At 51.5% G+C, this 25,346-nt stretch overlaps 1 protein-coding gene across 2 annotated transcripts; it reads right to left on the bottom strand.

The window, feature by feature from the left end:
- Window positions 1–784: 784 nt before the first annotated feature.
- FSTL3 (follistatin like 3) lies at window positions 785–16,154 on the bottom strand. Of its 2 annotated transcripts, XM_038740054.1 has the most exons (5): window positions 15,900–16,154; window positions 11,037–11,222; window positions 2,593–2,808; window positions 1,262–1,489; window positions 785–979 (listed from the first exon to the last, which is right to left on the bottom strand). In XM_038740054.1, exons 1-5 carry the CDS (start codon window positions 15,964–15,966, stop codon window positions 927–929), a joined length of 750 nt encoding a protein of 249 aa, XP_038595982.1. In that variant the 5' UTR covers window positions 15,967–16,154; the 3' UTR covers window positions 785–926. The 2 variants fall into 2 exon arrangements, with proteins under 2 accessions (XP_038595982.1, XP_038595981.1); XM_038740053.1 differs by having other exon boundaries at window positions 785–1,489.
- Window positions 16,155–25,346: the final 9,192 nt, after the last annotated feature.

Below are 25,346 nucleotides of genomic sequence, written 5' to 3'. Positions count from 1 at the left end.
CGAAAGAAGAGTGTGGACGGCTTGCTGCGTGAACCCTGCAGGTGCCTGTAATCAAGTAGAAAGAGTATCTCCGGCTCATGAACTCTGGCTTAGGGCAGGAAGCTGTGAAATCTTGTGGAGGTGGGAGGAAGTGGGGGTGCCCAAAGCCCAGGAGTAACAGAGCCCACCAACAGAGGAGCCTGCCCTGTCTGGCTCCCTCTGACAGTGTAATCTCCCCAGAGGCCTTTGTTAAAATGAGCAGAGCCTCCCGCGGGTGAATGGAGGTGGAAAGAGGTCTGGGCTGGTGGTCAGGGTGGCCAAACGCTTTTCTTGAGGCCTGAGTTGCCTTAGGCGGTAGCTGGATGGACGTTATTCAGGGCTGGGGAAAAGCAGAGGACGCTTGTCCTCCCTGGGCCTGTCCTGCCGAAGCCCTTGGAAAACCTCCAGTGCCACCTCCATACTCCATGTGGATTCGCCCTGCCCACCCAGTTTGTGAGGAGGAGTGTCCTCGGGGATGGATATACAGACGGTCTGTCTTCCACCCACCCCAGAGTCCCATCTCTCTTTCCCTCTTTTACTCTTTCTCCCTCCCCTCTCTTCAGGCCCACCCCCTCTGGTTCTGCTCCTGTCCCACCTAAGCGACCACCTCACCTCAGAAAGAGTCGTCCTCCTCCTCCACCAACCTTTCAAGGTAGCTCCCCACAGAATTTCAGCCACCGCTTCCCCCATCAAATGACAACAAAAACAATAGTTATAATAATAATAATAATAATAACTTTAAAAACCAAACAATAAATAGGCCTCTGGGAGTTTTCTGGGATGCCAGGATACAGGCTGTGTGTACGCAACTTCAACGTATATAAATAAGGCTCTTTGATTTTAATAAATATCAGGTATATGGTTTGTACAGTATGCACATAATGCCCCTTTTCCCAGGGTCGGCACCCTCACACGGAGTTCTCTTCAGGATCATCCGGGTGCCTGGGGATCTTGGTGGCAACTGCGGTAGGAAACGGAGAGAGAGATGAGATGGGGGACGGGGAGAGTCAGGGTCAGTTAGCGTCTCCCAGCCAACTAGGCAAATCCCACGAGGCCTTGTTTGGGAGCGGCAGCTCCCCTGGGAGAGTAGGGCGTCCAGATTGTTTGGGACTGGGGCCATTCTATGTGATGTCACTAGAAGGTGAGGCTTCCTACCTTCCTACCCAAAAGAGGGCTGGTATTCACGGCTCTGGGCCGCCGCACCCAATGGGGTGACTTCCTTGGGCTCGCTGACTGGCCCTACCTGTGCAGCTCCCAGAGTGGCGGACGCCGATGGACCTGCCCAGGAAGCAGGTGGCCTGCCGCAGGTGGCACGAGGAGGCGTAGGTGACATTGTTGTTCCCGCAGAGCTCCTGGTCCTCGCTGGAGGGAAGAGGGCAGGGCGCCGCCCGGCAGAATACGCAGTGGGCACTGCCCGTCTGGTCCACCACGCAGGTTTGCGTTCCAGGACACAGCACGTGGGAGCAGGACTCTGGGGAAAGGAGGGACGAGGGAGGAACGGAGGGAAGGGGAGGGCAAGTGTGTGAGTGAGTCACCGGGACAAATGAGGGGTAGAGCCTCCGCAGCTCAATTCTTCCCTCAGAGGTGCCCCCCGAACAAGTGGCACCTTGCCCACTGGGTCATTCAGATGCTGGTCCCGGGCATCCTGATCCCTGTGCCCCAGAGTGATGGCCCAGATTCTCTGGCCTAAGAAGCAGAGGGGGCACGGGGTCAAGAGTGTCCAAAGGTTGGGCTTATACAGGCAAGGCCCGTCTGCCTACCTGGGGATCTGGAGGCCTAAGAGGGGCAAGCTGGACCCAGTTTGCTCCTCCCGGCCCCTGCGCCACCTCCGTCAACCCAGTGAGGCCCAGTCCCTGGGGCCCTGGAAACTTTGAGGAGCAGGTGGCCTCACTGTTCTTCTGCCTGCCCCAGTCTGGCCACTGTCCCCAGGTGAGAGGACTGTTCCCACGTGATGGCTGGGGATGGAATAGGGGAAATACCCCCCAGCCCCCCACCTGAGATGATGATGATGATGATGGCATTTATTAAGCGCTTACTATGTGCACAGCACTGTTCTAAGCGCTGGATCAGTCCCATCCAAAGCTAATGTTGCCCAGAACCGACCCAGCCTCAGCCTACTCCTCCTGGGGAGCCCTCGGCGCCCGCCTACCGGCCCCCTGGCCCGTGTCCCCAGAAACACTGGAGAGGCTGCCACTGGCCCGGAAAGCATTAAGCTGAGGATGGAGCGTTCAAGGGGCCTCGGGGACAATCTGTTCTGACATGTTGACATGGAATTAGACAGCAAATTTCCTGTAATTACCCAGAGAACTCACAGTACTGGACCGCGAGGAGTCGGGGACCTTGGGAGACCAGCACTGGGGCCAGAGGTTGCTCCTTGGATGATACCACAGAACAAGCTTGGAGGAGGAGGAGAGAGAGACGGAGATAGACAAACAGACAGAGAAACAAAGAGCCAGAGACGCAGGGGGGGAGAGAGAGACAGGGAGAGAGGAAGAGAAAGAGAGAGACCTCCCTCCCCAACCCAGCCATCCAGTCAACCAGTCCCCAGCCCCGTCCTCCTTTCCCATCACATACTTCTACACCTTCCAGGGTACATGACCTCCAGGTCGGGGCGACCCTGGCACTTGGCAATCAGCAGCTCGCACTGGTCTCTGTAGGTGGAACTGTCAGAACCGCAGACCTGTAGCCGGCGGGCGAGGCTGGAGCAGTTGGGAGCGCAGAGGCACTGAGGCCGGCCTAGCTTCATCTTGCACACTTTTCCGGGACCGCACTCCACCCCCTCGCAACTCTCTGGAGAAAGCGGGACAGGGCATTGCCCATCAGTGCCAACAATCAATCCATCGGTGGTATTCACTGAGCACTTACTGTGTGCAGAGCGCCATACTAAGAGCTTGGGAAAATATGATAATAATAATAATGGTATCTGTTAAGCGCTTATTATGTACTAAGCGTTGGGGTAGATACGAGATCATCAGGTCCCACATAGGGCTCACGGTCTAGGTAGTAGGAGGAACAGGTATTGCATCCCCATTTTACAGATGAGGGAACTGAGGCACAGAGAAGTGAAGTGACCTGCCCAAGATCACACAGCAGGTACGTGGCAGAGCCGGTATCAGAACTCAGAGCGTCTAACTCCAGGCCTGGGCTCTTTCCACTAGACCACACTGCTTACAATAGAGTAAGTAGATATGACCCCTGCCGTGTCTGTCTCCAACCCTTTCTCCCCACTTAAACTCTTAGATTGAGAGCCCCTAATTCCCAGCCGCATATTCTCTCCCAGCACTTAATACAGTGCTCTGCCCCCGTTAAGCACTTAATAAATATGTCTACCAACTGTGATATCGTACTCTCCCAAGCGCTTAGTACAGTGCTCTGCATGATTGATTATTACTCCTCAGCTTCCAGTCTAGAGGGGGAGACAGACACGAAAATAAATTATAGGTAGGGGCGCTTAGTACAGTGCTCTGCATGATTGATTGTTACTCCTCAAGGAGCTTCCAGTCTAGAGGGGGAGACGGACATGAAAATAAATTATAGGTAGGGGAAGCAACCAAGTACAAGGATATGTACAGAAATGCTCTGGGGGTAAGGGGCGTATCTAGGTGCTTGCTAGAACTCACCCCACCTTCCCCTCCACCCCCCAGCCCCACCTCCCAGTAGGGACTCTGTATGCAGCCAACCACCCCATTAAATAACAGACTGACTACAATCTACTAGTACGACCCTTGGAGCCCTGAGTCCAGATCTGAGCCGGCAGGGCCCACATTTGTGCTGTACGTACTTGATCGAGTCGCTGAACCGCTCCGGGCCTCTATATTATCACATCTGCAAAGTGGAGAGAATAGTACCCTACGGCGTAATCCGGAAGACTTACAAATGGAAAGAATTGAGCGGTTGCTGAATTATGATCCAAGGGAGGATCTAGATGTGTTGCCTAGAATAATAGGTAATTTCCTTTCTCAATCAATCATATTTATTGAGTGCTTACTGTGTGCAGAGCACTGTCCCAAGGGCTTGGGAGAGTTCAATAAATGCAACTGCATGAATGAATGAGAGTACAGTATAACAATCACATTCCTTGCCCACAGTGAACTTTGAGTCTAAAGGAGCTTACAGTTTATCTCTCTGGGAAATGTTCAGTGTGACTTCTCGGGGTGGAGCTGACCTCCTAGAGCGGAAAATCATGGCAGTGTTGCAAAGCAGAGAGAGCCGAGGTGAACCGGAGGAGGCAGAAGGTGGAGAGAAGCTGGGAAAGACAACAAAGGAGAGGGAAGCCTGGGAGTGGATAAATAGGAAGGAATAGGCAGGGTTGCCCAGTGGATAAAACACGGGCCTAGAAGCCAGAGGACCTGGGTTCTAATCCTGGCTCTACCACTTGCCTGCCATGTGACCTCAGGCAAGACACTTCACTTCTCTGTGCCTCAGTTTCCTCAACTGCAAAATGGAGAATCGATACCTGTTCTCCCTATTTCACTGTGAGCCCCATGTGGGACAAGGCCTGTATCTGGCCTGATTAACGTGTATCTTCCTTAGTGCTTAGAAGAGTGCTTGACATATAGTAAACACTTAATATATACCATTAACTCTTCCCCCCCCCCCCCACCAAAAAAAAAACCAGAATGGGAAAGAAGCAGGAGACAGGACATTGAAATACAAAGGGAAGGATGTTAGGAAGTGGGGCAGGAAAAAGACGGAGAATGAGGGATGAAAAGAAAAGGGCAAGGTGTACGGAGAAAGCACAGTAGGGTGGAGGTGAGTGGTGATGAAGGGAAGGGGCCTGAGGCAGGAGAGAGTGAGGTTGGATACAATATCTATACTTTATTTTAATGTCTGTCTCTCCCTCAAGACTGGAAACTCCTTGTGAGCAAGGAGCAGGTCGACCAACTCTGGTATATCGTACTCTCCCAATGCTCTGCACACAGCAAGTGCTCAGTGAATATGATTGATCGATTGATTTATTGATATAAAGGAGAACTTCCTGCCAGGAAGCCAGGCTAGCCAACAGCGGGGCAGGGCGTCACAGCACGCAGGAACGTCTCAGCCTCTCCAGAGCAACGAAACCACTGAGTTGACCCACCGGATGCCAGAGAGGTTCTGGAGGTGCAATCAATCAATCAATCAATCAATCGTATTTATTGAGCGCTTACTGTGTGCAGAGCACTGTACTAAGTGCTTGGGAAGTACAAGTTGGCGACATATAGAGACAGTCCCTACCCAACAGTGGGCTCACAGTCTAGAAGGGGGAGACAGAGAACAAAGCACTGGAGGCCCTTCTGAGGCCAGATCAATCAATCTATGGTATTTAATTGAGCTCTTACTGTATGCAGAACACTAGACTAAGCACTTGGGAAAGTACAGTAGAGTAAGTAGAGCTGACAATCTCTAGTAGTGGAGACAGATATTAAAGTAAATTACAGGTAAGGAAAGCAAGAGATAACTGCTGTGGGTGTTGGTGAGTAGCAAAACGCTTAGTGGGTAGAGTGACCCAGAAGGGAGATAACATAAGGTGGGGTGATGAGAGGTTAGCTAGGGAAAGGTTCCTGGAGGAGATGTGATTTGAGTAAGGCTTTGAAGGTGAGGAGAGTGACAGTCTGATGGATATGAAGGGGGAAGGAATTTCAGGAAAGACGGAGGACAAGGGCAACTGGATGGCAGCGAGAGACAAGATCGGGCTACAGTGAGTAGGTAAGATCTCCTCATCTTCCCACCATGTCCTCCTCCAGAATTTCCCTTACCTGTAGACGACATCACTATCCTCCTTGTCTCACAAGGTCATAACCTTGGTATTTTCTTTCAATCATATTTATTGAGCGCTATTTTCCTCAGCAAATCCCTCTCATTCAACCCACACATTTCTCTGTTCAGTCTCATCCTGTCTGTTCTACCTTGACGGCAGCTCTAGAATCTGCCCCTCCCTCTCCAAACTGCTACCTCGCTAATCCAAGCTCTTATCATTTCCTGCCTTGACTACTGCATCAAGCTCCTCACTGACCTCCCCGCCTCCTGTCTCTCCCCACTCCAGTCCATACTTCGCTCTGCTGCCCAGATCATTTTTCTAAAACAAAAGTTCCGTCCACATCTCCCCACTCCTCAAGAACCTCCAGCTGTTGCCCATCCACCTCCGCATCAGTCAGAAACTCCTTACCATTTTGGCTTTAAAACATGCGATCTACTCACCCCTTCCTACTTACTAAGCGTTTAGAATAGTGCTTTGTACATAGTAAGCACTCAATAAATATGATTGAATGAATGAATGAATACCTTACCCCACTGATCTCCTCCTATAGCCAGCCTGCTTCCTCTTGGTGCCAACCTGCTCACCGTACCCCAATCTCATCTCTCCCACCACCAACTCCTTGCCCGCGTTCTCCCTCTGGCCTGGAACTCCCTCCTTCACGTGCAACAGTCCACCACACTGCCCACCTTCAAAGCCCTGCTTAAATCTCACCTCCCCCGAGAAGTCTTCCCTGAGTAAGCCCTATCTACTTGCCCTCACTTCTGAGTCACCTAGGCACTTGGGTCCTGTAACCCTCGAGCACTTTGATTTTCACCCCTCCCCCTTGACACTCATATACATATCTTTCTGTAATTTATTTTAAGGTCTGTCTCCCCCTCTAGTCTGTAAGTTCCTCGTAGGCGAGGATTGGATCTACCTCCGGTTGTATTGTACTCTCCCAAGTCCTTAGAACAGTGCTCTGCACACAGTAAGGGCTCGATAAGTACCACTGATTGATTGGCCGGTTGAGTTTGTGGTAGAGGAGTGAAACGTGCAGGCTGGGTTGTAGGTGGAGAGGAGTGAGGTTAGGTAAGTGGGAGAGAGCTGGTTGAGTGCCTTAAAAGCCAACGGTGAGAAGTTTCTGCTTGATATTGCGATGGATGGGCAACGATTGGGGGATTTTAAAGAGGGTCTAGAGGGTCAGCTGAGGGGTTTGGTCACTCCACAGGGTAGGGGTGTCACAGGCTTTGTGCTTCCTGACCCAAGCTAGTTCTGCACCTTGGTCAAACCTCCCCTTCCCTGACAATATACCACACCGACACAGTCCCCATGGCCCCGTTGGCATATGCCCGTGGCAAAATCCACGCTCACCATACCCTCAGCCTGGCTGTGCCCTGGGATTGGGCAATTATACCCAATGGATGAGCCCAGCCTGAACCCAGCCTCACAACAGGAGAGCCCGGTGGTTCCCCTGCTGACCCCAATGTACCCTTCTCCCAGGAAAGAACAACTCCTCCCCTAAGGAGATGCCCCATTAAGGGTGGGTGTCACAAGTCGCAGCCCTAGTTCCCAGGAGGCAGTGGGTTTGGAGACCCTCCTCCAGGAAGGAGGAGTCAGTGGGCTCCCTTCTCCGGCCTCCAGGCCAGATTCCTGAAGCCAGGGACACCCACCGCAATCAACCCTCTCGGCTGGCCTCCTCTTAGTCATCAGAGGTGCCTGTCAGAGTCAGATCTCGCGACACGCTGGCCTACCGGTCTGGGGGTCTTGTTTCGCTCTCAAAGAGGGTGCACAGACACACCCAGATCCTAGCTCTTGTTGTATCTTCTTTCTCCCTGCCAGGGAGGATAGGGACTGAAGCAGTGTGGCCTAGTTGAAAGAGCACGGTCCTGGGAGTCAGAGGACTTTGGTACTAATCCCTGCTCTAATAATAATAATTGAAATAATAATAATGGCATTTATTAATCGCTTACTATGTGCCAAGCACTGTTCTAAGCGCTGGGGAGGTTACAAGGTGATCAGGTGGTCCCACGGGGGGCTTGCAGTCTTTATCCCCATTTTCCGGATGAGGTAACTGAGGCACAGAGAAGTGAAGTGACTTGTCCAAAGTCACCAGCTGACAACTGGCGGAGCCGGGATTGTCAGCTGTGCTCTGCCACTTGACTGCTGTGTGACCTTGGGCAAGTCACTTCACTGTGCCTCAACTACCTCATCTGTAAAACAGGGATTAAGACTGAGCCCCATGTGGGACAGGGACTGTGTCCAACCTGACAACTTTGTAACTACCCCAGCATTTAGTACAGTGCCTGGCACGTAATAAGTGCTTAACAAATACCAAAAAAAAAAAAAATCCCTGGAGTTATTGAGCTTGGCGAAGACCCAAGCCTGGTGTTGTCCAGGCTTGGGGAGAGGGACCAAAGATGTGGACTACTGCAGTTGGAGGGTTTTAGGTTAAATGTCTTGATACTAAGGAATGCGAGAGACTGGAGAGTGATCCCAAAGAAAGGTGTGAAATTGTGGAATCTCCTTCTTTGGTGAGAGGGGGACATTACTGGTTAGGGATGAATTAGGAGGAGAAGCATAGAGGCAGGTGAATGGACTAGACGACCTTTCCACTTGAGGATTATAAGACACTACCCTTCCCCTGTTCTCACTGCCTCAACCCTGTCCCTCCATCAAGGGGCCCTGGATACACACTTTAGAGGGGATCAGGTCTCTGAGATATGTGTATTAGCCCTTAGTACAGTGTTCTGGATGCAGTAAGTGCTCAATAAATACCATTGATGGGGGGGGTGTTCCCATTGCCCTCTTCTGCCCTAGGCAGGTCACTTCAAGGCTGACATTGCTCTGCAGACTTCGCAGCAAGAGACCTGGGTTCTGCTCTCCTTCTCTCAGATTGTGAGCTGTGTCAAGCGCTTAGTACAGTGCTCTGCACATAATAAGTGCTCAATAAATATGACAATGAATAAACGACTGCCAAAACTGATGATCTGTGTCCACCCCAGCACTTAGCACAGTGCCTGGCACATCATAAGCACTTAATAAATACTACTACTATTGTTATCGTTGTTGTGGTTGTCAGCCCAGACCCATTCGTCTGAAACACATTTTTGCTGGGATCTGTCCTGTTGGATCCCAGAGATCTGACCTGATTATCTCCCATCTATTCCAGCACTTTCTACAGTGCTTGGCACATAGTAAGCACTTAGAAATCACTAGAATTTTTTTTATTATGATTAGGACCCCGGTGCTGTCCAGGCTACTAAGAGCGAGAGTGAATGAGTGGACAGGGCCCAGGTGGTGGAGAGAAAAATTTGCTACTTTGGATCCTTTCAGCTTGGGCAGGATGGTGACTCCAATCAAGGCCAGGCTGAGGGTGTGCTCAAAAGCTAAGTCGGAGATGGGGGGCCCTGCAAGGCGAAGAAGGGAAGCCTTTTTGAATGTCTTTAGGGATTGATTCTGAGCCCGTAACTGCGCAGCTGAGCACATTTTCTGAATCTTGGGGCATATGAGTACCAGGGTGAGCAGTTGAGGGCTGGGGTGGGGGCGATGGGGTTGGGGATACCTAGGCCCGGCCGCTTAGGAAGCAGTAACAGATATAGCTCTCTGTCCCGGGATAACCTCTCCCCAGACCATACCCAACCAGACTCACCTCTCCTCCTCCCCGCTTCCCGGTCCCCAATCACGGAAGAGGCCTGGTTTTCCTTCCTCAGTGATCAAGGGATGGAGAGAACGCAGGGACTCAAAATTCCCAGATAATTGGCAAACCCTCATGTTTGCCAAGTGGCTGTGCCCCTTCCCCCAAACCCTTTCACCAGATCTGCTGACTGGTAGCAACGTGGATGGGTTTGAGTTTCGCCTCCATTGATTTCACCCCTCCTTCCCCCCAGTGCTCCCTCTGGTGAAGGTGCTATCAAGGAAAGCCAGAGCTAAAGAGGGTCAGGGGAGAAAAGATGAACTTCTGGATCATCTGCCTCCTGGAAAATCAGAAGTGGTGTGTCTTCCCCTTCCCCAGATGGTCTCGTGGCTTAGGGTGAAGAGGGGCCGAGCAGGCCCCCCCGTGCCCCGTCCCATGGGCTGCACCCATCGAGGAAATGAATCTCTACTCCCAAACACCTGGCAGGGCCAGCCATGCCTAGCGGGAACAACTCCAAGCCCAGGCCCGGCCAGCCGGCCTGAGCTGCGTTCGTACAACTAGGAGTGAGGGGGTGGGGGGCAACCAGGGGGCAGGTGGAGAGAATGGGACCCAGGAGTCCTTGCACCCTACCCCCGCCCCAGCCCTGGCTCTGAGCCCAGCTTCATGACTTCCAGATGTCCGTGCCTGCCTCCCACTCCTCCTCCTCCCCAACTTTCCCTTCTGATCCTCACCATGGACCACCTAGAGAGAGCCCAATGGCCCAGCCCAAGGACGACAGGAGAGTCCCAGGGGCAAACTGCCATGGCCCTCTGGATCCGCCCGCCTATTGGGGTGAGATTTTCCAGCTCCGGGCTAGGGAGGAGAAGGGACTATCCCGGGACCACCCCTGCTTCACCAGACGGGCAGAGCTAGATAGAATGAAAATATGGTCAATATATTCAACGATTTGCACTAATGGAAAGAAGAATCAGTGCAGGTGATGCAAGCGCTTTGATCATCGCCAGATGGGGTGGGGAAGAGACCCGGGAGAATCATGGAGGCCCAAGTCAGTGGAGCCGTTGTTCCATGGGGGCCACGGGTAGGAGGTTGGTGAGAACTGAGACATCACCAACGGATAATTTAAAAAGTGAATAAAGCCAAGTAGAAAAATCAAGAGCGAATGTACTTTGACTTCAGATTGTCCCTTGCCTCCTAGCTGCCCATGGTGGCATGGTCTTGTGGGCGAAGCACAGGCCTGAGAGTCAGAAGGACCTGGGTTCTAATCCTGGCTCCGCCACTTGTCTGCTGTGTGACCTTGGGCAAGTCACTTCACTTCTCTATGCCTCAGTTCCTTTATGGGGATTAAGACTGTGAGCCCTATGTGGGGCAGGGACTGCGTCCAACCCGATTACCTTGCGTCTACCCCACCACTTAGAATGGTGCCTGGCCCATAGTAAGCACTTAAGAAATACCACGATTATTATTATTATTCTCTCCCTTCTTCCCATCAGCTTGTCCATTTGACAAATAGGAGAAACAGAGGCCAGGAGAGGTTTAGACCCCTGCACAGGATCACATAGCCCACCGGCGTCAGGGCGGAGACTGGACTTGGACCCTTGACTCTCCCGTAATCTGTGGGGCCCAGCTGCCCGGTGGGTGGGGAGGAAGTCAGGAGGTGGGAAACTGTACCTCTGCAGGGATGGCAGGTCACCAGCCCCAGGAGTCCCAAGAGGCTGATCTTGTTGCCTGCCTCGGTATTGTTGGACCAAGCAGTGTCCACATGGCCAGTCCTGCAGCACTCCTCCCAGCTCACCCCTGTCTGCAGGATCACGTTGCATTTCTCCTCCTTGCCCTGCTGAAGCCAACAGACGCCACCTGTAAGGGGGAGGGGAGGAGAAGGGGAGAGAGGAAGGGAAGGGGGAAAAAAGAGCAGCAAGTGAGAGCCCAGCCCGGCAGGGACGGGGAACCCCTAGAGTGTTCTTGGGGCCCGGCAGAATCTGGGGAGGCGCCAGGAAACTACGCTGCCCCTACCCATCGCCTCGCCAAACTGATCTTAAGCATAATGAGAGTGGCATTTGTTAAACCACTTACTATGTGCCAAGCACTGTACTAAGCACTGAGGTAGATACAAGATAATCAGATTGGGCACAGTCTTGATCCCCATTGTACAGATGAGGTAACTGAGGCACAAAGAAGTTAAGTGACTTGCCCAAGGTCACACAGCAGACAAATGGTGGAGCCAGCATTAGAACCCGGTCCTCTAACTCCCAGGCCCAAGCTCTTTCCACTAGGCCACACTACTTCTTCCTGTAACGTACCCTACATCCAACCTCCCACCTCTTCTGCACAACCCCTATCCCCCCTTCCTTCTACATCACAGCTCAGATAACATCTCCTCCGGGAAGCCCCCTGCCCACTCTCCAGCCCAGCCCCGCCTGGGGCCGACAACTCCCGCTCCGCTCGCTCCTGTCCACTCGGATGGGGGTCCGTCTGGGTGCCTGTCCTGTCTCCCCTGTCAGGGCAGGGGCTGCGGCATCTGTCCTCCAGCACGGACCCCCAGTGCCTGGTACAGAGAGTGCCCGGTATAGGGAAGCAGCGTGGCTCAGTGGAAAGAGCCCGGGCTTTGGAGTCAGGGGTCATGGGTTCAAATCCCAGCTCCGTCAATTGTCAGCTGTGTGACTTTGGGCAAGTCACTGAACTCCTCCGGGCCTCAGTTACCTCACCTGTCAAATGGGGATGAAGACGGTGAGCCCCCCGTGGGACAACCTGATCACCTTGTAACCACCCCGCGCTTAGAACAGTGCTTTGCACAGAGTAAGTGCTTAATAAATGCCATCATCATCATCATCATTATTATTATTATTATTATTACAGGGCTCTGCCCGATGTGTGTGCTCCAACCAGACTCCATGATGATGGTGTTGCAGATAACGGTGCTCGTTCAATATGGGGGGCTTCATCTCACCTTGGGGCTAGGCTCATTTGTGTTTAACTAGATCCCCTTTTCCTTTTGCTCCTGGAAGGCTGGAGTTGTTTGGCCTCTCCGCCCTGGTGAGTGGAAGAGCGATGTTACCCAACAGCACTGCCTTATCCTTCCTTCTCTCATCTTCCATCTTCTCGTGGGCACCAGTCTTTGCCTCCCAGCTGGGAACCAGCCAGCTGCCACCTCCCCTGCCACACCCCAGAGTTGCGGTTTCTCCCTCTCCCCGCTCCGCTCCGCCTTTCGGCACAGTCCCCAGGGAGGCCCCCAACACACAGGTTTGAATCTCTGAGCTGGCCACTGAACCCTCACCCTGTGACTTGCCCCAACTGCCATCCTGGAGGCAGGGGAGGGGACGGAGGGGTCCTGGGACCTGGACAGTCTGCACCCTTGCCGAGAGCTGGTTGGGGCCCCAGAGAGCCAGGACTCCTCCTCCTCTTCTGCTCACCTGGAATGAGGCCGCTTGTCACGCGCCCGCCCCATTAAACCGGCAGCTTGTCTAGACGGAGCAGAGGGGTAGCCACGAGGGCCCCATTCAACCCGCCCTCCAACCGCCCTCCCCTTTTTCCCTCTTACTCACTCCAGCCTGGGACATTCCCCCCGCATGAGCTCACCAGTCTCCCCAGACGATTCACCCAGCTGGGAGCCCTGGGGAAGGGCTCTCAGCCCTAACCCCCTCTCTCCCAGGGCCACCCGCTCGTAGGGCTAGGGAGAAACCCCAAAGAACGGGACCACCCCACCAGTCACCTCAGGGAAAGGAACCTTAACATCTGGTTCACTGGGGTTGCCTGATTTTTCTCCTCCCCCCATAATGGGGGGGAGAAGGGGAAATGACGGGGAGGGGAAACTCCAGTAATTCATGAGGGGGCTTTGCCGGGGGTCCTCAGAACCTGAAGATAGTCTCGCAAAGAGGGATTCTGGCGCTGTGATCAATAAAGAACCTGAGAATTGAAAGCGGGCTCAAGAAGCAGTGTGGCTTAGTGGCAAGAGCCCGGGCTTGGGAGTCAGAGGTTGTGAGTTCTAATCCCGACTCCGCCACTTATCAGCTGTGTGACTTCGGGCAAGTCGCTTTGCTTCTCTGGGCCTCGGTTACCTCATCTGTAAAGTGGGGATTGAGACCGAGAGCCCCATGTGGGACAACCTGATTACCTTGTATCCACCCAAGCGCTTAGAACAGTGCTTGGCGCATAGTAAGCGCTCAACAAATGCCATCATCATCATCATCATCAAGAAATCATCTGATCCAACCTCCTCTGTTCAGACCAGCGGAGGACTAATGCGTCAGCCAAGAGAGCTGTCTTGTTGCCCATCCTTCTCCTCTTCTCTGGCCCCACTTCCCTCTCTTCAAGCCTCTTCCTAACTCCGTGCCTGCCCCTCTCACTGCTCTTCTCTTCTCAACCTTGTTTCTTTACTTGTCTTTCCCTGTCTCATCTCTCCCGGCCACTACCATTCACCCCGCTTCGGTTCTACGGGAACTGGTAGAGGTGTTTCAAAAGCAGAGTCTGGTGGTGTTCTGTAATGGGTAAAAGAGGAAAGAGTAGAAAAAGTGAAGGGCCAGAAAGGGAAGGGGGAGCCAGGCACAGAAATAGAAGGCAGGGGAAGCGAGGCAGGGGGAGACGACTAAAATGTGTCCTGTACCACAGTGGCCTTGTGTCACTCCCATGAGTCAGATCTCACTGGCCATGCTGAGGTCAGAGGTCACACCAGAGAGGTTAGGGACCATCTCTATATGTTGCCGATTTGTACTTCCCAAGCGCTTAGTACAGTGCTCTGCACACCGTAAGCGCTCAATAAATACGATTGAATGAATGAATATCAGCCGGCTCACTGGGCACCCAGCAGGGAGGTGGAATATAATCCTCCCTGAACCCCCTAGCAGCCAGGGGCAGAGTTTCTGTAAGACTAACAGGACACTGTGGGGCCCTGGGAGGACACTGGATTGGGTAAGGTAACATGGAAAGCCCACTGCTGGGTAGGGATCGTCTCTATATGTTGCCAACTCGTACTTCCCAAGCGCTTAGTACAGTGCTCTGCACACAGTAAGCGCTCAATAAATACGATTGAATGAATGAATGGAAAGTGATCCGCTGGCAAAGTGGGGCCTAGAGCACAGCCAGTCGGGGCTCTGAACCCCGAGTCCCGAATCTGATCTGAATCCCTTGAACCCAAGAGGCGGAGAAAATGAAGCTGGTTGGGGCGGATCCTTCCCAGAGGCCCACAGCAGGGCTGAAGGGAACCCCCCCAAGGCTGAGAAGGGGTAGTTGGGCCATTTGTATGGGGAGGAAGTGGGAGTGGGGACAGAGTTGCAATGGAAACATCCCCCAGCATAACCCCACTATGCATGCACCTATCTCTCCCCAACAGACACACTTCCATGCACTCACATATATAATAATTATGGTATTTGTTAAGAGCTTACAATGTGCCAAGAACTGTTCTAAGCACTGGGATGGATACAAGTTAATGAGGTTGGACCCACAGTCCCTGTCCCACCCGGGGCTCACAGTTTTACGAGGGAGGAGGATTTAATCCCCATTTTCTAGATGAGGTAAGTGAGGCACAGAGAAGCGAAGTGACTTGTCCAAGGTCACAGGGCCGACAAGTGGCAGGGCAGGGACTAGAACCCAGGTCCTCTCACTCCCAGGCCCGGGCTCTTTCCACTAGGTCACGCTGCTTCCCAGACATGGATATACGCAGATACTTCATAGGGACACACGTACATGCCAGCACACTTGTGGGCACTCAGCACACACATATACACCTGCACACACACATACCCCCACTGAAACACATCACCCTCTTGCCCCACTCCCCAGTAACCGCACTCCTCCATTCTGGCCTTCTCCTTGCTGGCCCCCTGACCTCAGAAGCACAGATTTCTTCCTCCCTCCTGCCTCAGTCAAAGCCAGGAGTGGCCTCTCCCTTCTTCCCTCGGCCCTCCACCCCATCCGCGGCCTTGGCAGGGGTTGCGGGCTCCCACCCCGACCCCCCTAAAGGACGGTGGAGGCTATTCCTCCCGGGACTGGCAAACGGGAGGAGCGGGAAAGGCGGCAGCCCCGGGGCAGGTTCTAGAGTCACCATGGGTCCACTTCGGCAGAGGAAACCCGACCGAAACCGGATCCATCTCAGGTGCAGTCAGTCGGAGTAGGCATCAGAGGGAACCGGAGAGAATCTGGTTCTTGTCCAGCTCGGGTGCCACCAGATCGAATGGGGACGCAGCTCGGTTCGGGACAGGAATCCAGACGGGAAATCTAGTGGCCCCAGTTGCCGCACGCCCGGCGAAACCTTGGGGCTACCGCCCTACCCTCTTACCGCCGTCCGGCCCCTGGCCAAACACACATGACATACACACACACATATGTACCCCCCTCTCCCTTCACCCCCATGCACATGGGTAGCCCGGATCCGGTGCCCAATTCTTCCAGGCGTTCTCCACCTCCATGCGGAAACCTCCTCCCCGAAATCGGAGGCCGTCGGGAGGACGGATCATCCCCCAACTATCAGCCCCGCTTCCCGTTCTTCCTTTCCTATCGGAAAACAACAGGCTTGAAGGGGAGAGGGGGGCCACTTACTCTGCTTGGAGCCCAGGCCAGTCACGGGACAGGACAGCACCCCCAGGACCACCAGCCATAGATTCATCTTCCACCAGGAACGGGGGGGCAGGGGGCAGGGCAGAAGTGCCAGGGACCAGCCGGAGGAGCGCGGGATCAGGGCCTCCAGAAGTCCGGGGGACCCCTGTGAACCTGCTGCCCGCCTCCCCCTCCCCCGTGGGGAGGAGGCGGATGGTTGGGAGATGCTGGCCGGTTAGAGGACCAGACGGGACCAGCGCTCCCGGATTGGGAATCTCCGCCTGTGGGACTCGGGCAGACCTGTTGCAGAGTGTTTCAGCGGCCTGTTCCCCCACCCCCTCCCTCCATATAAAGGATTTTCTTTCTGGTCCTGGGCTGGGTGGGTTGAATCACTCAACGGAGGTGGGGGGGGGTGGGGGGGTGGGGCCTGAGCAGCCGCCAGTGGAATTGCTGGGAAGGGCAGGGTGTAAGTGTGTCTGCGTGTGTGTGTGTGTGTGTGTGTGTGTGTGTGTGTGTGTGTGTGTGTGTGTGTTTTTAGCCTGGATTTCCTTGAGGTTAGGAATCATTACCAGTCTCACCCCTACCACGCACATACTCGAGGGGTGGGTGGGGGCCCCACTTCTGTCCCAGCTCTTTTCTCTCTTTTTCTTCCCTTCCCTCCTCCCCTGGCCTTTTGGCCAAAAGCCTGCTCCCTGCCTGACCCTTTCCCACACATGTCTCTGGTATGTGGAGTAAGTCTGGCTCTGGTTATATTTACTCCTTTCGGATCCAGTTCCGAATCACTCACGCTTGCAGGATGCTGGCAGTGGAAGATTGCTCAACTTTTTGAGCCGGGCCGCCTGGGGATGGGGGAGGATGGGGAGGGTGGGAGGGGAGATGGGAACGGGGGGGGGGAGAGAGAGAGGGAGGGAGGAAGAAAGAACGCGGGGGGAAGAGGTGGAGCCGTTTGGAAATTTGGGTTGTTGGATAAATATGTAATATGCCCGTGTGAAGCCGGGTAGGGAGACACAGGCCACAGAGAGGCAGACATTCAAATGGAGACAGGCAGAAGGAAAAGAAGGGAGCCTGGGTTCGGGGAGGGAAGAGACCTAGTTTTGGCCTCAGTTTCCCCATCTGGTGACTCGTGGGAGGGGAAGGCCTCTGTTTCCCACCCATTTATCCTGGGTTGGGTAGACAGAATCCAGATCCCAGTGACGATGCTTGTCCTAGTGATGAGAAGCAGCGTGGCCTGGTGGAAGATCAGTCAACCGGTCGGTCAGACATTTATTGAGCACGTTCTGTGTGCAGAGAATTGTCCTAAGCGCTTGGGAGAGTACAATACGACAGAGATGGCAGACATGTGCCCTGCCCACAACGATTGCACAGTATAGGGGGAAGATAGACATTAAAATAGATTACTAAGATGTACATTAAGTGCTGAGGGGCTGAGGATGGGGTGACTGTCAAGTGCTTAAAGAGAAGCAGCGTGGCTCAGCGGAAAGAGAACGGGCTTGGGAGTCAGAGGTCGTGGGTTCTAATCCCCGCTCCGCCACTTGTCAGCTGTGTGACTTTGGGCAAGACACTTAACTCCTCCGTGCCTCAGTTACCTCCTCTGTAAAATGGGGATTAAGACTGTGAGCCCACCGTGGGACAACCTGGTAACCTTGTATCTATCCCAGTGCTTAGAACAGTGCTTGGCACATAGTAAGTGCTTAACAAATACCATCATTATTATTATCATTATTGTTATTATTATTAATAAAGGATGCAGATCCAAGTGCATAGGCAACACAGAGGAGAGAAGGGAGAGGGAGAAGGGAGTGGGAAAAAGCTTGGGCTTCGGGAGTCAGAGGACCTGCGTTCTAATCCTGGCTCTGCCTGCTGGGTGACCTTGGGCAAGTCACTTAACTTCTCTGTGTCTCAGTTTCCTTCTCTGTAAAATGGGGATTCAATACCAGCACTTAGAACAGTGCTCTGCACATAGTAAGTGCTTAATAAATGCCATCATCATCAATACCTGCTCTCCCTCCCCACTGGACCGTGAGCCCCACGTGGGACAGGGACGGTGTCCGACCTGATTATCTTGCATCTAACCCCAGCCCTCAGTACAATGCTTGGTACCTAATAAGCGCTTAACAAATACCGCAGTTATTCTGATGATGATGACTGTAGGGAAAGAGAGAGGGGACAGTCCGGTGTCTAACAAGAGGGCCCTCCAGATAATGGTATTTGTTAAATGTTTACTAGGTGCCAAACACTGTTCTAGGCGCTGGGGTAGATACAAGGTAATCAGGATGTCCTGACTCACAGCCTTAATCCGCATTTTACAGATGAGGTAACTGAGGCACAGAGAAGTGAAGTGGCTTTACCAAGGTCACACAGCAGACTAGTGGCAGAGTGGAGATTAGAACCCTCAACCTCTGACTCCCAAGGCTCTTCCCCCAAAGACACGCTGCTTCCAGATCCACTGACTCTGTGATTTTACCCATAACCTCAGGGATATGGTCCTCCGGACCCGCGAGGTGGGCCGTGTGGGTGCGGTTGATGGGTGAGGTCGCTAATCTCATTTTTCCTAATGAAACTGAAACACGGTTGCTTCTGAATAGCTGTATAGACGCAAAGAGGATGAAAGAGTTATTGTTCGGGCTGCATGGGCTAGGAGGAGGAGGGAGCGGAATTACAGGTTCTTGAGGTGATGCGACTCCCAGTTGTTGGGCACTCCAGGGCCTTTGAGTCAAGGTTAGAAAAACCCACCCAATTAATCAATCAATCAATCGTATTTATTGAGCGCTTACTGTGTGCAGAGCACTGTACTAAGCGCTTGGGAAGTACAGGTTGGCAACATATACAGTCCCTACCCAACAGTGGGCTCACAGTCTAGAAGGGGGAGACAGAGAACGAAACCAAACATATTAACAAAATAAAATAAATAGAATAGATATGTACAAGTAAAATAAATAGAGTAATAAATATGTACAAATATATATACATACATAAACATATATACATATACACCCAACCCAGCCCATTCCCACCCTCATCATCATCAATCGCATTTATTGAGCGCTTACTGTGTGCAGAGCACTGTACTAAGCGCTTGGGAAGTACAAGTTGGCAACATATAGAGGCAGTCCCTACCCAACAGTGGGCTCACAGTCTAAAAGGGGGAGACGGAGAACAAAATGAAACATACTAACAAAATAAAATAAATAGAATAGATATGTACAAGTAAAACAAACAAATAAATAAATAAATAGAGTAACAAATATGTACAAACATATATACATATATACAGACATATATACATATATACACCCTGCCCCTCAGACCCGGGAGGACAATAGCAGTAGTATTAGTCATGGTATTTACATAATCAGGAGGACTAATTCTCTGGAGAAGACACTAATGCTAGGAAAAGTCCAGGGAAAACATGGAAAAGGCAGACCAGCAGCTGGGTGGCCGGAGACCAGAACGACGATGACGGAAGAACCATTAGAAAGGTTGTGGATTATGGCAGAGGACGGGACGTTCTGGAGAAAGTGCATCCGTGGAGTCGCTATGACTCGCAAACGACTCAACGACACTTAATAAAGGGCAGCGTGGCTCAGTGGAAAGAGCACAGGTTTTGGAGTCAGAGGTCGTGGGTGCAAATCCCGGCTCCGCCGCTCGTCAGCTGTGTGACTTTGGGCAAGTCGCACAGTAAGCACTCAATAAATACGGTTGAGTGAATGAATGATTATTATTAATAATAATGATAATAATGATGGCATTTGTTAAGCGCTTACTATGTGCCAAGCACTGTTCTAAGCGCTGGGGAGGCTACCTCATCTGTAAAATGGGGATTAAGACTGTCAGCCCCCCGTGGGACAACCTGATCACCTTGTAACCTCCCCAACGCTTAGAACAGTGCTCAGCACATAGTAAGCGCATAATAATAATAATAATAATAATAATAATAATAATAATAATGTTGGTATTTGTTAAGCGCTTACTATGTGCAAAGCACTGTTCTAAGCGCTGGGGGGAATACAAGGAGATGAGGTTGTCCCATGTGGGGCTCACAGTCTTAATCCCCATTTTACAGATGAGGGAACTGAGGCCCAGAAAAGTGAAGTGACTTGCCCAAAGTCACACAGCAGACATGTGGGGGAGGTGGGATTCGAACCCATGACCTCTGACTCCCAATCCCGCACTCTTTCCACTGAGCCATGCTGCTTCTCATAGCAAGTGAAGGGACTTGCCCAAAGTCACACAGCTGAGAAGTGGCAGAGCCGGGATTAGAACCCACGAACTCTGACTCCCAAGCCCGGGCTCTTTCCACCAATATGTTGCCGACTTGTACTTCCCAAGCGTCTAGTACAGTGCTCTGCATACAGTAAGCGCTCAATAAATACGATTGAACGAATGACTCTATAATTCCTTTTATCTATTTTGATACTACTGATGCCCGTCTACTTGTTCTGTCGTCCGTCTCCCCCTTCTAGCCTGTGAGCCCGTTGGTGGGTAGGGACCGTCTCCATATGTTGCCGACTTGTACTTCCCAAGCGTTTAGTACAGTGCTCTGCACACAGTAACCGCTCAATAAATACGATTGAATGAACGAATGAGCCGTGCTGCAGGGACTTTGCTCTTTGCATACAGGTGTCCTCCTGATGATTGAGATAGATTGTAAGCTTGTTGCAGGCGGGGAACTTGTCCGCCAATTCTGTTATATTGTACTCTCACACTCTTAGTACAGTGCTCAGTAAGTGCTCGATAAATATGATGGATTGGTTGATTGATTGATTGACTCCACTCGTGAGGCTCAATGAATGCCACTGATCGACTGAAAACCGTCTTGCCCCATTGTCCATAATAGGGCAACCCAATGAAAAGCTCCACCAATTGTGCACTGTGTGACTTTGGGCAAGTCGCTTAAATTCTCTGTGCCTCAGTTACCTCATCTGCAAAATGGGAATTAGGACTGTGAGCCCTATCAATCAATCAATCAATCGTATTTACTGAGCGCTTACTGTGTGCAGAGCACTGTACTAAGCGCTTGGGAAGTACAAGTTGGCAACATATAGAGACGGTCCCTACCCAACAGTGGGCTCACAGTCTAGAAGGTAGGACAGGGACTGTGTCCAACTCGATCATCTTGTATCTACCTCAATGCTTAGTACAGTGCCTGGCACATAATAAGTGCTTAATAAATACCATAAAATAATAATAATAATAATTATGACATCTATTAAGTGCTTACTATGTGCAAAGCACTGTTCTAAGTGTTGGGGAGGTTACAAGGTGATCAGATTGTCCCACGGGGGGCTCACAGTCCTACTCCCCATTTTACAGATGAGGGAACTGAGGCCCAGAGAAGTTAAGTGACTTGCCCCAAGTCACACAGCTGACAGTTGGTGGAGCCGGGATTTGAACCCGTGACCTCTGACTCCAAAGCCCGGGCTCTTTCCGCTGAGCCACGTTGCTTCTCTAAAAGAGAAGAGAGACCTAGGTTCCAGGACAGGCTTTGCCACTGACCCACTACGTGACCTTGGAGAAGCACTGTGGCTTAGTGGATACGGCAAAGACCTGGGGGTTGAGAGGATCTGAGTTCTAATCCCAGCTCCGCTACTTTCATTCATTCCATCGTATTTATTGAGCGCTCACTGTGTGCAGAGCACTGTACTAAGCGCTTGGGAAGTAGAAGTTGGCAACATATAGAGACGGTCCCTACCCAACAGTGGGCTCACAGTCTAGAAGGGGGAGACAGAGAACAAAACCAAACATATTAACAAAATAAAATAAATAGAATAAATATGTACAAATAAAATAAAGAGTAATAAATACGTACAAACATATATACATATATACAGGTGCTGTGGGGAGGGGAAGGAGGTAAGGCAGGGGGATGGAGAGGGGGAGGAGGGGGAGAGGAAGGAGGAAGCTCAGTCTGTGTGACTTTGGGCAAGTCACATAACTTCTCTGTGCCTCAGTTCCCTCATCTGTAAAATGGGGATTAAGACTGTGAGCCCTTTGTGGAACAGGGGCTGTGTCCGACCCAATTTTCTTGCTTAGTGCTTAGAATAGTGCCTGGCACATAGTAAGCGCTTAACAAATACCACTATATTATTATTATTACCTTGGGCAAGTCACTTAATCTCTCTAGGCGACCATTTTCTCATTGGTCAATGGGGAGAATCCCCCCTGAACCTGGCTTTCTTTCCAAAGCTGTTGGGAAGCCAAATGAGTTCATGAATGTGAAAGTGCTTTGAGGTGTTGGGAAAAAAGGTGCTATTGAAACTCAAGGGGTTATTACTCATGTTATTACTAATAATGATGTGATTATCTTCTGTCTGCCCATCCTCGGGCAATGGGTGCAAAAGGGTGAGCCCTGCATGGGTCACCCAGCCTGGGGCTTTCTTCACCCAGAAGGGAAAGCCGGGACTGGAATTCAGAACTTTTCTGACATTTTTGACATTTTTTGACATTTTTTCCTTGAACGTGGCCACTCTCCCCGAGCTGTCTCGCACCAGCAGCCTCTGCTCCCTCAGGGCCCAGTGGAAGCCCACCCTCAGAAGCAAGGAAACATCTGAGGCAGCAAGGACTACTGGAAAGAGCATGTGTCTTGAGTCAGGAAGCCCGGGTTCTAGTCCCAGTTCTGCTCCCGGAATGCTGTATGACCTTGGACAAGTCATTTAATCTCTCTGGCCAAACCCTAATTGCGGAGGTCCCTCAAGGCTCAGCTCTGGGTTCCTCAACTTCTACCCCGCTCCTTAAAGGCACTCGTCCACTCCCATGGCTTCAACTACCACCATCTCTACGCCAATGACTCCCAATTCTATCTCTCCAGCCCTGACTTCTCTCCTCTTCTAGACTGTAAGCTTGTTAGGGGCAGGGAACGTGTCTGCCAACTCTGTTGATGATGATGATTACGGTATTTGTTAAGCGCTTACTAGTCATTCAATCGTATTTATTGAGTGCTTACTGTGTGCAGAGCACTGTACTAAGCGCTTGGGAAGTACAAATTGGCAACATCTAGAGACTATGTGCCAAGCACTGTTCTAAGCGCTGGGGTAGATATAAGATAACCAGGTTGTCCCACATGGGGCTCACAGTCTTAATGTCCATTTGAGATGAGGTAAGTGAGGCACAGAGAAGTTAAGTGGCTTGCCCAGGGTCACACAGCAGACAAGTGGCAGAGCCGGGATTAGAACCCACGTCCTCTAACTCCCAAGCCCGTGTTCTTTCCGCTAAGCCACACAGTTCCTCAACTCTGTTGTACTGTACTCTTCCCCAGCCCCTGATGCAGTGCTTTACACACAGTGATAATAATAATGATATTGGTATTTGTTAAGCGCTTACTATGTTATGTGCCAAGCACTGTTCCAAGCACTGGGGTAGATACAAGGTGATCGGGTTGTCCCACGTGGGGCTCACAGTCTTCATCCCCATTTGACAGATGAGGTAAGTGAGGCCCAGAGAAGTGAAGTGACTTGCCCAAGGTCACACAGCAGACAAGCGGCGGAGCCGGGATTAGAACCCACGTCCTCTGACTCCCAAGCCAGGGCTCTTTCTGCTAAACCAAGCTGTTTCTCAACTCTGTTGTATTGTACTCTTCTCCAGCACTTGATGCAGTGCTTTACACACAGTAAGTGCTCAATCAGTATGACTCATTGATTAATTCTCTGCAGTTTCACATTTCCTCTTGCCTTCAGGACGTCTCTACTTGGATGTCCTGCTGACGTTTCAAGCTCAACATGTCCAAAACTAAATGCCTCATCTTCCTTCCCAAACTGTCTCATCCCCTCAAATTTTTCATCCCGTCCCATTCTTCCCATCTCTCAAGCCCACAACCTTGGCTTCAAGCAGCGTGGCTCAGTGGAAAGAGCCCGGGCTTGGGAGCCAGAGGTCAGGGGTTCTAATCCCGGCTCTGCTACTTGTCAGCTGTGTGACCTTGGGCAAGTCACTTCACTTCTCTGGGCCTCAGTTCCCTCATCTGTAAAATGGGGATGAAGACTGTGAGCCCCACGTGGGACAACCTGATCACCTTGTATCCCCCCAGTGCTTAGAACAGTGCCTCGCACACAGTAAGTGCTTAAAAAATCAATCAATCAATCAATCAATCGTATTTATTGAGCACTTACTGTGTGTAGAGCACTGTACTAAGCGCTTGGGAAGTACAAAAAATGCCACCATTATTATTATTATTATTATTATCCTGGGCTTATCTCTCTTTTAACCCACTCTCTTTTAAAATCAGTCAATCATTGAATCCTCATTCATTCATTCAATCGTATTTATTGAGCCCTTACTGTGTGCAGAGCACTGTACTAAGCGCTTGGGAAGTACAAATCGGCAACATATAGAGACGGTCCCTACCCAACAGTGGGCTCACAGTATAGAAGGGGGAGACACACAACAAAACAAAACAAGTAGACAGGCATCAGTACCATCAGAATAAATAGAATTATAGCTATAGGCACATCATTAATAAAATAAATAGAGTAATAAGTATGTACAAATATATTGTATTAATTAATTAATTAATTATTGTATATTAATGTATATGTACAAATATACACAAGTGCTGTGGGAAGGAGAAGAGGGTAGGGCAGAGGGGGGCGACTGGGAGGGGAGGAGGAGGAGAGGAAAAAGGGAGGCTCAGTCTGGGAAGGCCTCCTGGAGGAGGTGAGCTCTCCGTAGGGCTTTGAAGGGAGGAAGAGAGCTAGTTTGGCGGATGTGTGGAGGGAGGGAATTCCAGGCTGGAGGTAGGACGTGGGCTGGGAGTCGACGGCGGGACAGGCGAGAACGAGGCCCAGTGAGGAGGTTAGCGGCAGAGGAGCGGAGGGTGCGGGCTGGGCTGGAGAAGGAGAGAAGGGAGGTGAGGTAGGAGGGGGCGAGGTGATGGAGAGCTCTGAAGCCGAGAGTGAGGAGTTTTTGATTAATCCTCTTGATTTTTCTTCTTCTTCTTTTATTATTATCATTATTACTGTTATTATTGTTGTATTTCTTAAGCACATACTATGTTTCAAGCTCTGTTCTAAGAGCCGGGATAGACACAAGTTAATTAGATAGGACACAGTCCCTGTCCTGCATAGAGCTCACAGGCCAAGTAGGCGGGAGAACTGGTATTGCAACCCCATTTTATATTTGAGGAAACTGAGGCACAGAGAAGTGAAGTGACTTGCCCAAGGTCACAGAGCAGGCAAGTGGCAGAGCCAGGCTCAGAACCCAGGTCCTCTGATTCCCAGGCCTGGGTTCTTTCGACTAGGTCACTAGGCAAAATTTCCAGAATCTGCCCCTTCCACACCGTCCAAACAGCCACTATGTCGGCCCAAACACTGTCATGTCCCATCCTGATTTGTTCATCAGCCTTCTGGCAGATCTCCCGGCTTCCAGTCTCTCCTCTCTCCAGTCCCCACTTCATTTCACTACCTGAATCACTTCTCGAAAACATCACTTTGCACACGTCTCCCCATTCCTCAAAAACCT

The sequence above is a fragment of the Tachyglossus aculeatus genome, chromosome X1, assembly GCF_015852505.1.
Source record: "Tachyglossus aculeatus isolate mTacAcu1 chromosome X1, mTacAcu1.pri, whole genome shotgun sequence".
Lineage (NCBI taxonomy): Eukaryota > Metazoa > Chordata > Mammalia > Monotremata > Tachyglossidae > Tachyglossus > Tachyglossus aculeatus.
Note: the sequence above shows the minus strand (reverse complement) of the source record. Positions and strands in the feature narration are given on the sequence as shown.